The 12,112-nt window shown below is 39.8% G+C and overlaps 1 protein-coding gene across 4 annotated transcripts in view; it reads right to left on the bottom strand.

Annotated features, from left to right (window-relative positions):
* Nucleotides 1-1,072: 1,072 nt before the first annotated feature.
* Nucleotides 1,073-12,112, bottom strand: part of EDA (ectodysplasin A) — a 219,518-nt gene continuing 208,478 nt past the window's right edge. The window contains exons 4-8 of one of the 4 annotated variants that reach the window (XM_073556112.1): nt 9,092-9,280; nt 8,968-9,002; nt 8,043-8,094; nt 7,290-7,405; nt 1,073-2,508 (exon numbers count right to left, since the gene is read on the bottom strand). In XM_073556112.1, the coding sequence (XP_073412213.1) occupies nt 2,257-2,508; nt 7,290-7,405; nt 8,043-8,094; nt 8,968-9,002; nt 9,092-9,280 (644 nt within the window). In that variant the 3' untranslated portion in view covers nt 1,073-2,256. Of the gene's footprint in view, nt 2,509-7,283; nt 7,415-8,042; nt 8,095-8,967; nt 9,003-9,091; nt 9,281-12,112 lie in introns of all 4 variants that reach the window. The other 3 variants (XM_073556109.1, XM_073556110.1, XM_073556111.1) reach the window with 3 other exon arrangements.

The following is a 12,112-nucleotide window of genomic DNA, read 5'->3' as shown; positions in this document are numbered from 1 at the left end:
GATCTGTTATGCTATTTTCTTCATGCAGAAAAATACAATCAGCATTTTACAATGAAGGCAAAATGAATAAGGTTTTCAAAATCTCATTCACACGTCCATATTTTATTTATTTATTTTTAACTTTTTTGGACTGTGGTGCATGAGCATGATGTGATAAAAATTGCTTAGCACCGAAAAAATGTAAAACAAAGGTATAAAAAATGCACACAATTTACACTGTGAGCTTTTAGATAATAGCCTGCATTTTTGATCAGAAAAAAATGAATAAATAACACTACGCGTGAACTTTTTCTTTTTGTGGAGCTTGTTCTTCTTTCCTGTGAGTGTTGCTGCCAGCATGTGATTGATCAGCATCATACAGGGAGAAGTAGTACACGCCCCCAGTGAAAAGTAGGATAATACCCACTTGGACTTGGCTCATTAGGCTCCAAATGATTTGATTGTTAAAATCACTGGAATGGAGAGGGAAATAAAACAAATTAAAAAGTTTTATTCCCCTCTGCAGCCACTATTACATCATGTGTACAGTTCACTATCGAAAAATGTGGTGAAAAGTCCTGTTTAATTTTATTTTTATACATTACCATTTTTTGTGAATTAGGCTACTTTCACACTTGCGTTTTTTTGCGCTGCGTGCGCAGTGCAAACACGCATAAAAAAGCATCATGCGTTTTCTTGTGCATGGCTTTTACAAAAAAAGCATGCGTTTTTTTTGCGCTGACGTGCGCATGACCATGCGCATGTCAGCACACCCATAGACTATATAATGTGTTTTTGGGTGAATTTCGTGCGCATGCGTTTTTTTGAGACAGGTCGGGCGCAAAAAAATGCAGCAGGATGCATTTTGTGCGCCCGGGCGCACACTACAAAAAACGCATGCGCATACAAATGCGTACAAACGCATGACTATGCGCACCCATGTTATAGGGAAAAAACGCATGCACATTTTTGCGCAAAAACGCATGCGCAAAAAAACGAAAGTGTGAAACCAGCCTCATTGGTGAGAAAAAAACTACAATTTGCCCACAAAATAAATATTGAGCCTAGTGGATTTGATTAAGGAGGGAACAAAAAAAAAAAAAAAGCTTTATTCTGTCATTTGTTTAATGCATTTTGTTGAAGGTCGTAAAATGTTTTCTTTTTCACATTTTTCCTCTGCATAAATTAATGTGGCTGAGACAATACACAGAGTGGAAAAACAGCCTGTAATTGTGTTTGTGGGGCACAGTCCATTCACAATGCAGGAACAATATACATAGCTCTCAACAAACATAAAATACTGCAAGGTATATAGTTATCTGTGGCATTGACAAGTACATGTGTAGAAAAATAGTTCAGTTCAGACAATATATTCAGAAAGGTTTTTTTTTTTTTTTTTCTGCTTGGTTGCAAAGATTTCTGGGAGTGCTCCATATGAAGTTTGTGAAAACCCCAACAGAATCTGCAGAGACCACCCCACTCAGATGTATGGGGAAGGGTCTGCAGTCTCAATAATATCTGCAAAAAATCAGATCATACCCCTTATAGAGGTGCAAATGCAGTGCTAGGCTGAGTTCACTTAAGGCATTTATTTCACTTGTATTTTCTTGTCTTCTTGCAATAAAAAATGCAAAAAATAGAAGCATCCAGAATTCATGAAAACAAAAATCTGAATTTCCATTCACAGAATGTGCTTGTTTGATGTGCTTTATGCGCATTTGGTGTTTTTTTTTTTTTTTTTTCAAAAAAGCAGCATGAAGTAGCTATGATATTTTCCTGCCTCAATAGTAAGAGAAATGAAATGTAGTGTAGTCTTGTAGTGTGCCAATAGGAATCTATAGCCAGAGAAGTCCAAAAATGCATAGAATCTGATGCACTCTATTTTGCATTAATAAAATTATTTCTGTTGTGTATATATTATTTATTAAAACATAATGCAGGAAAAGAGTTTGTATTTCATTTTATCAATAAAATTGTCCACCAGCATTGATGATCGCTTGCATGGGAAGTGGCCAGCTAGTGCAACAAGAATCCCAACAGTACTGGCAACATGGTCCTGTGCCACACTTGCAGAATTGTCCACAGTCTTCTGAGGAATGCGATATCCAGTGCCATTCTTGGCATGAAAGCCACTTGTTTCTTCATATCCTCCACAATCACAGACTTTTATTGCAAAAAATAAACAAAAACTGTAACTTCTGTTCAGTCAAGTGGGCTAGTAACACTATGTGGGTCTTTAAAGTTTTTGGCTTTTTTAAAAAATTTTTCCCCCAAAGTTTATGAGCCAGGGAATTCTCCTAAACGTATGGCTCCAAAAAACGTTGTATGTTTACTCATGTTGATGGAGATATCCGCATGAACCATTTTTACTGCAATCTTCTGTTTGGCTTTTAGAAGGCAAACGCCAGCGGTGTAGCAGGTATTGAAGTTGGTTTTACCGGGTTCAATGCTTCGTGTACATTGCAGAAAAGGCTTCTCATCAATCATCACAGCATAGCTCGCAATATCTGTAAAGTTGATATAGTAAACCTGTGAGAGGAAAGTGCTTAAAGTCAGTTTAAAACATACTTTTCATTTCATTAAGTACAGTATTTAAAAAAAAAAAAAAAGTTTTTGCATTCCTCCAGACACTGACTAGTTCGGGGCGAGAGGAAAACCAAAGGGGACCTGCACAGATGCTGCAGGCTCAGATTAGTTGTGGATGTTTCAGGATGTTAGGTTATGTGATCAGTCACATGCGTAGAAGGAATTTTATAATGTAAAAGTGCACAGAAAACCCTTTTTACACGTTTTTCTACTTTTTACAGTCCCTAGAGTCTTCTACGTGTTTCGCCCCTTGCCACAGGGTTAACTCAGGGAGATGAGAAGCAGATGAACCAACCCCCCCCAAATGGCTCTATCCAACGATATCTCACTGTGGAGACAGCACTGGGCATGTTGGTTCGTCTGTTTTGCTGTCTCCCTGATTAGCATGTGTTGGGGTGAAACCTGTAGGAAACATTACAAACTTTGTGTAGGAGACTTTCGGGTAATCTGAACCTCTGTTATACCACATGCGTAATCTTAAAACATGGGTTTTGCAGCATAGGCACAGGTCGCCCTTATTAGGGTGCTTTCACAATGTGTTTGTGGGTCCCAACGAATGAACGTGCATCATTTTCTGGAGTGTACGCCTACAAGAGGCAGAAACTCAAACGTAGGAAACTGCGTCTTGGTGTCTGCCTACTGAAGGCATAGAATCTGGAAAATGGTGCAAGTCAGAGCTCACATTCGCTCTGTCTTCATCATTACAGTCTATGGCCCTGTCTGTGCATACGCCTGAACCCCGTTTTGAGGGGAATTTCGGACGTATTCCCCGAGGGGACCCACAAACGCAATGTGACTGCACCACTTGAGTCGAGATTCTGCTCTTAGCCAAAAAACAAGGTTTAGAGAAGGATTCAGTCCAGGAAATCGCTAGCTAGCACAATCTGAGAAGGACCATGTACAATGCCTTGCGAAAGTATTCGGCCCCCTGGAACTTTTCAACCTTTTCCCACAAAGCAAGCTTCAAACATAAAGATACCAAATGTAAATTTTTGGTGAAGAATCAACAACTAGTGGGACACAATTGTGAAGTTGAACAAAATTTATTGGTTATTTTAAATTTTTGTGGAAATTCAAAAACTGAAAAGCGGGGCATGCAATATTATTTGGCCCCTTTAACTTAATACTTTGTTGCGCCACCTTTTGCTGCGATTACAGCTGCAAGTCGCTTGGAGTATGTTTCTATCAGTTTTGTACATCGAGAGACAGAAATTCTTGCCCATTCTTCCTTGGCAAACAGCTCAAGCTCAGTGAGGTTGGATGGAGATCGTTTGTGAACAGCAGTTTTCAGCTCTTTCCACAGATTCTCGATTGGATTCAGGTCTGGACTTTGACTTGGCCATTCTAACACCTGGATACATTTATTTGTGAACCATTCCATTGTAGATTTTGCTTTATGTTTGGGATCACTGTCTTGTTGGAAGACAAATCTCCGTCCCAGTCTCAGGTCTTTTGCAGACTCCAACAGGTTTTTGTCAAGAATGGTCCTGTATTTGGCTCCATCCATCTTCTCATCAATTTTAACCATCTTCCCCCTGTCCCTGCTGAAGAAAAGCAGGCCCAAACCATGATGCTGCCACCACCATGTTTGACAGTGGGGATGGTGTGTTCAAGGTGATGAGCTGTGTTGCCTTTACGCCAAACATACCGTTTGGCATTATTGCCAAAAAGTTCGATTTTGGATTCATCTGACCAAAGCACCTTCTTCCACATGTTTGGTGTGTCTCCCAGGTGGCTTGTTGCAAACTTTAAACAACACTTTTTATGGATATCTTTGAGAAATGGCTTTCTTCTTGCCACTCTTCCATGAAGGCCAGATTTGTGCAGTGTACGACTGATTACTGTCCTATGGACAGACCGTCCCACCTCAGCTGTAGATCTCTGCAGTTCATCCAGAGTGATCATGGGCCTCTTGGCTGCATCTCTGATCAGTCTTCTCCTTATTTGAGATGAAAGTTTAGAGGGACGGCCAGGTCTTGGTAGATTTGCAGTGGTATGATACTCCTTCCATTTCAATATGATCGCTTGCACAGTGCTCCTTGGGATGTTTAAAGTTTTGGTAATCATTTTGTATCCAAATCCAGCTTTAAACTTCTAAACAACAGTATCACGGACCTGCCTGTTGTGTTCCTTGGTCTTCATGATGCTCTCTGTGCTTCAAACAGAATCCTGAGACTATCACAGAGCAGGTACATTTAAACGGAGACTTGACTACACACAGGTCGATTATATTTATCATCATTAGTCATTTAGGACAACATTGGATCATTCAGAGATCCACAATGAACTTCTGGAGTGAGTTTGCTGCACTGAAAATAAAAGGGCCGAATAATATTGCACGCCCCACTTTTCAGCTTTTGTATTTCCACAAAAATTTAAAATAACCAATAAATTTTGTTCAATTTCACAATTGTGTACCACTTGTTGTTCAATCTTCACCAAAATTTACATTTGGTATCTTTATATTTGAAGCATGATATGTGGGAAAAGGTTGAAAAGTTCCAGGGGGCCGAATACTTTCGCAAGGCACTATCAGATACTAACACTGGAATATGTACTGGAATCTCCTATAGAGAATGGGGTAACTTTGTTTATTGAAACTGTAATGTTTACATTGATGGCTCGCGTGAGCTATATTTATTATGGTGGCATTTACTAAGTTGTTATGAACATTTTATATACCAGTTTATAGGAAGAAATATGGATTTTCTATTTTATAGTTGATTTCTCTGTGTGGTAATAGCATTCAGATATGAGAAAATATCAGAAATTGGATTATTTTCATTTACAAGACATGCATTAAGTGGTCCTGCTGGAAAAGTAGGCAATGTTGTGACTACTAGGTTAGGTTTGGCACTACCATTGCAAAGCGCCAGATATACAGTGGGGCAAAAAAGTATTTAGTCAGTCAGCAATAGTGCAAGTTCCACCACTTAAAAAGATGAGAGGCGTCTGTAATTTACATCATAGATAGACCTGAACTATGGGAGACAAACTGAGAAAAAAAAAATCCAGAAAATCACATTGTCTGTTTTTTTTTCATTTTATTTGCATATTATGGTGGAAAATAAGTATTTGGTCAGAAACAAGCAATCAAGATTTCTGGCTCTCACAGACCTGTAACTTCTTCTTTAAGAGTCTCCTCTTTCCTCCACTCATTACCTGTAGTAATGGCACCTGTTTAAACTTGTTATCAGTATAAAAAGACTCCTGTGCACACCCTCAAACAGTCTGACTCCAAACTCCACTATGGTGAAGACCAAAGAGCTGTCAAAGGACACCAGAAACAAAATTGTAGCCCTGCACCAGGCTGGGAAGACTGAATCTGCAATAGCCAACCAGCTTGGAGTGAGGAAATCAACTGTGGGAGCAATAATTAGAAAAAGGAAGACATACAAGACCACTGATAATCTCCCTCGATCTGGTGCTCCACGCAAAATCCCACCCCGTGGGGTCAGAATGATCACAAGAACGGTGAGCAAAAATCCCAGAACCACGCGGGGGGACCTAGTGAATGAACTGCAGAGAGCTGGGACCAATGTAACAAGGCCTACCATAAGTAACACACTACGCCACCATGGACTCAGATCCTGCAGTGCCAGACGTGTCCCACTGCTTAAGCCTGTACATGTCCGGACCCGTCTGAAGTTTGCTAGAGAGCATTTGGATGATCCAGAGGAGTTTTGGGAGAATGTCCTATGGTCTGATGAAACCAAACTGGAACTGTTTGGTAGAAACACAACTTGTCGTGTTTGGAGGAAAAAGAATACTGAGTTGCATCCATCAAACACCATACCTACTGTAAAGCATGGTGGTGGAAACATCATGCTTTTGGGCTGTTTCTCTGCAAAGGGGCCAGGACGACTGATCCGGGTACATGAAAGAATGAATGGGGCCATGTATCGTGAGATTTTGAGTGAAAACCTCCTTCCATCAGCAAGGGCATTGAAAATGAAACATGGCTGGGTCTTTCAACATGACAATGATCCAAAGCACACCGCCAGGGCAACGAAGGAGTGGCTTCGTAAGAAGCATTTCAAGGTCCTGGAGTGGCCTAGCCAGTCTCCAGATCTCAACCCTATAGAAAACCTTTGGAGGGAGTTGAAAGTCCATGTTGCCAAGCGAAAAGCCAAAAACATCACTGCTCTAGAGGAGATCTGCATGGAGGAATGGGCCAACATACCAACAATAGTGTGTGGCAACCTTGTGAAGACTTACAGAAAACGTTTGACCTCTGTCATTGCCAACAAAGGATATATCACAAAGTATTGAGATGAAATTTTGTTTCTGACCAAATACTTATTTTCCACCATAATATGCAAATAAAATGAAAAAAAAACAGACAATGTGATTTTCTGGATTTTTTTTTCTCAGTTTGTCTCCCATAGTTGAGGTCTACCTATGATGTAAATTACAGACGCCTCTCATCTTTTTAAGTGGTGGAACTTGCACTATTGCTGACTGCCTAAATACTTTTTTGCCCCACTGTAAATACATTTATTTTCATCATTCAAGTAAGAATAGTGACATGCTTATAAGTAACGATGGTGCAGCCGTTATGGCTTGTATGCTTCCATTGATTGGATCCATAATTTAAAGTCACACGAGCAGTATATGATTATGGTGGTCTAGTGTTTAACACTCGTAATATCAAAATGCATAGATCAGTATACAGTAGAGATGGTGAAAAAAGGAGCTAGGCCCAAGACCGTACTCACTTCTACCTGACTATAGATGAGGTAGGTACCATCCACAAGCACCTCCAGCTCCCCACTGCGTGTGTGCAGCCTGAACACCTTCTGGTTAATGGTAATCCGGGACCAGTCATGGAGAATTCCACCTGAAAGATCTCAGTGTGAGAGAACGGTAGTCACTCAGTACATGTCAATAGTAACAGAGCATCAATATAAAAACAAAAAACATAACATGCACCGTTGTCTACACCATTCAAAATAGACTTTGCACCTGCCTACTTCCACATAGCGACAGCACTCCCAACATTTCCCTAGTAGTCACAACAGCCACTACAGTATCTCACATTTGCTTGGAAATTTAATGCAGAACTTTTTGTTTTGTTGTGTTGCTTGACGTTTTCTATTTTGCTCTCTAAAATATTTTTATCTTGCACAATCTGCTTCATAGCTTCAACTTTTTAGGTTCTACAACATTAGGGAATTGTTATCATGCTTGATTAGAGTGGGCTATTGTGTATACATTGACTTTACGTGACTCTTGCACTATTCTATTGATAGTCTCCCAGTTTTGGTATCCAGTGTTGTACGTGCAACCAGATACAAGTTACAGACAACTGATTTCCTGATTCATTCCTTAAGAATTTGCCATCAAGGAAACTAGATTGATGCTTCGCTTTTAAAATAATCAGTCCTTTGTTCCCCAAGAAGGTAAATCCTGGCAGACGAGGGGGCAGCAAATTTATAGAAGAAAATGAGTGTAAAAAGCAACAACTGGTTTCTTACCATTTTTAACTTGTATTGCTGAGTCTTGACCATGTAAGTGGACTGCAGCTGGCTGCAAATTAACCAAAAGACAAAAATGAGACCACCATAATGTATAAAAAGCCTAAAATTAGAAGGAAAAAAAAAATGATTAAAGGGAATCTAGCACCAGTTTTTTGCTACCTAATCTGAGAGCCGCAAAATTTGCAGACAGAGACCCTGATTCAAATGACGTATCACTTACAGGGCTGCTTGCTGCAGTTTTGATAAAATCACAGTTTTAGAGGTAGGAGATTTTTAGTAGAGGACTAGTAAATGTGCTGCCATATAGTCTTCCATATTTATGAGCTCTGCATAACCCCTCCCCCACCACTGACTGGCTGCTTTCTGTGTTCACTGTGCATAGGCGGAAAACGTGTGGGTGGGGTTATACAGGGCTCTGCATTCTTGAGACCTGCTACATCTGCAACAAATAAAACCGTGATTTTATCAAATCTGCAGCAAACATCCGCTTCCTTCAATTAAAAAATAGCTGTCCCATGTGCAGCGCTTTTCGTCTATATGAGGCCCATGGACAAATCTGGTGACTTTCCCCTCCATCAGTAACAATTTAGCAGACTGGAGCAGTCTTAATAGAAAGCTGCACTAAGAAGTGCAGGAGGAGGACATGTAATGTTTGTTAGTAAGTGCAAATAATTATGCTCTCGACACAATTATTAATATAAAATGGCCACACCCGTGATACATAAAGTTCTTTTCTATGTAAATAAAAATCAATTAAGGTTTTCTAATAATAGTGAGCAGAAGACAGTGTTCAATAGCAAACATTTCACTATGCTGTTGCTTCAATAGAAGGAAGAGGAATTTTTAGAGGAATATTGTGATATGTTAAATTTTTAATAAACTGTGATCAAAAGACTGTTTAAAAGGCCACACAGAACCTGACCTGTATCTCTCTTGGACTAGTCTTGTCTCCAGATCCTGGTAGAAAAAGTAGTAGAAAAAAAGGGCTGATTATAAAACAAACACACACGTGCTGTCCACAGCAATCTCTCATAACATTAACATACCAGAAGGTCCTTGGTTCCCAGGTGGTCCTTGAGGTCCTGGGGGCCCAGGAGGTCCAGGAGGGCCCATAGCATTTGATCCTGGTATACCAGGAATGCCTGGGATTCCGGGTGGTCCTGGAGGCCCAGGTGGTCCTTGAGGACCTGCAGGGCCAGTAGGTCCTGATGGACCGGGAGGTCCAACTTTTTTTCCTAAAAATTAAAAAGCAATATTAATATTATTGCTATTTTGTTACACAAGCACAGAAAACTATAAACATAACAATTACTGTTAACATATAATTATCCAAATTTTCCAGTGACGACAGTCACAAAAGAGTTAATACATTTTATTTAGATTTATTGTTAATATAAAAAAAAATGTAAATGCATTCATTAACAAGCATTTTTGTTTGACATGTCAAGAGCAATTGGAGGAAGAAGGTTGAATTTTCTATCTGTGCCACACGCACTGTACTGACCTTTACCTGTGCTACACGTAGTGTACTGCTCTGTACATGTTCTATATGAACTGTAGTGCCCGGTACGTGTGCTACATGCACTATACTGCCCTCCCCCTGTGCTTTATGCTCTGTACTGCTCAGTATTTGGGACAGTTACTGTACCTATACCAAAATGAGCTCCATGTTTGATCGTCATGTGAGAGCGACTCAGGGGACCACCCTTATTGTAATCTATTGAGATCTTTTGAATAACCATTATAGAATTCACCGAAACTCTCCAACACTAAAACAGTAACTTATAGTTAACAATTTTCCATACAATACAGAATCTCTTGATCATTTATTAATTCATCAATAAAAAAGTGAAAACAAATAAGTCCAAGATCTTGTTAGTATAGTTTTCTTGACCACTCTCCTGTTCACAAAATGGCTACTGATGGACGAGCATGTGACCAATCCATCAGCCATAGAAATAAGTCTATAAGAAAAAGACATTTTCAATTCAGGATCTTCATCCTTAATAAAACAGTACAATGCCAATATCGATTGAAATGAAAAAGAACCTGTCACTCAAAAAATAAGTTATAAAAATCCCTTAGCGTCTCTCATTCAGCAGTTTTTTTTTGTTTTGTGCTGCGTAGCTTTCCTTGCGGAGATATTTATATTTATTGCTTTTTAAGAACAATAGTTGGAATCTCTGCTTGCAGTTCAACTATTTCTTCAGAGTCTTCTCTCTGGGCAATTCTTCATAGTCTTATCTCTGGGTGTGTTCTTTCATACCTTCCTCCCAGACACTAAAGCCCCCTTCACACATAGCGAGATAGCTAGCGATATCGCTAAAGCGTCACCGATTTTGTGATGCAACAGCGATATCGGTAGCGATCTCGCTACATGTGACACTTACCACCGACCCGGCTCCCCGCTGGATATCGCTGATTGCGCGAGAACAGGATGGTCCATTTCTCGTCGTCGGCTTCCTGCTGGCGCCAAAGAGCAACTCCATGGACGCGGGCGGAAGACGTCACCCTCGCTGTGTGTGACAGGTAAGTGACAACCGCTGACCGCTGCTGCATCGCTGGTGAGATCTACCTGTTTGGCAGCTCAATAGCGATCATTTAACGATGCACCAGCGATCCTGACCGGGTCGTATCGTTGTCGGGATCGCTGTTGCATCGCTAAATGTAACGGGACCTTAACAATCACAGCTTGGCAGCTGATCTTGCAGTCACGGACACTGCCAAGCTGTGATTGGTAGCGTCTGGGAGACAGAAGTGAAAGAACATGCTCCCTGGGAAGACTGATGAAAATGCAAGTTCAAAGTACAGAGATTTCACATATTGTGTTCCAAAAACAACAAATGTGAATATCTCTGCAATGGAGTAACAGCGCAGAACGGAAAAAAATTTGGGGCAACTGACAAATCCTTTTGAAGAGCTCTTTTCTCAATTAATAGACCGCATCCAAGATACTCCTATTTTTTAATTGAGATGCTACATATCACCAAAGGTAATCAGGAAAGGAGACGGCTGTAGTATGTACATTGCTATGCTCATATGGTGAGGATATAACAATCACATTGACTTTACATTTTTTCTGCATCAAACCATAGTACCTAATAAAGTAACTTTCTCCCCTCCCGTTTTTTAAAACCAGCCAAAAAGTCAGCCACAGTGCTCCAATAATACAATATGTTTCTATCCTCTATGGTCCTATGCAGCTTTCAGCTTCACTAACAGGAACTTGCATGTTGTCGACTCAGTGTTGAATCGTATAACTCATGCATAAATGTAAAACAGCAATAAAACCAACCCCCTCTTGGGGGGTAAGTGAGAATACCAGTGGTTTGACACACAAATTCATGACCGGTCCTGTTGACAGACCATAAAACATTTAATCTATTATTTATAGCCATTTTTTTCATTTTGTAATACTAAAAAAATTATTTTAGAGTAACATATAAAAATTGGTGCCATGATATTAAATATTTTCATTGGTGCAATCCAAGTCCGGACAAGAAAGGAAAAATTTCAGTTCGGCTCTCTTGAACATCAGGAGCCAAGTAAACTTAACTTTGCACGTAGGGTGGGTAACTGCTCTCTGAGTAATGACAGCATTTTCCAAAAAAATAACTTTTCATCTTATCACTACAATGCAATGTACAAAATCTTTGTAGTCTTCAGCTTTCACATTCCACATTTAATAGGCTATTCAGTACTTCGCTCAGTAGAATGGAGCTGATCATGGTCCTGAAACGTTAATCAGAAGAAGCATCAAAGTATGAGGATCTGTAGTTGAGATTAATCACCATATTATAAATATTTTAACTATAAAATTAAGTGGGCAGGTCAAAAGTAGGCTTATTTTTGTTCTTTTCCGTTGCCCAATGAGTATTCAGGTTGTTTTTTTCGCAACACAGATCTAGATATATGGACCTTCTTGTTTAGTGCTTATTTTTATGGTGTTTTCCAAAAGGGCATTAGCCATATTTGTATCACAAGGTGACAGAGAAAGATATCATCAGCCCTTAACCTTATGGCATTGTAATAAATGATATGTTACAATATACACAAGGGTTCGGCAA

The sequence above is a fragment of the Dendrobates tinctorius genome, unplaced genomic scaffold (assembly GCF_039654945.1).
Source record: "Dendrobates tinctorius isolate UK_male_01 unplaced genomic scaffold, ASM3965494v1 ptg000231l, whole genome shotgun sequence".
NCBI lineage: Eukaryota > Metazoa > Chordata > Amphibia > Anura > Dendrobatidae > Dendrobates > Dendrobates tinctorius.
This window is presented reverse-complemented; position numbering and strand designations above follow the sequence as displayed.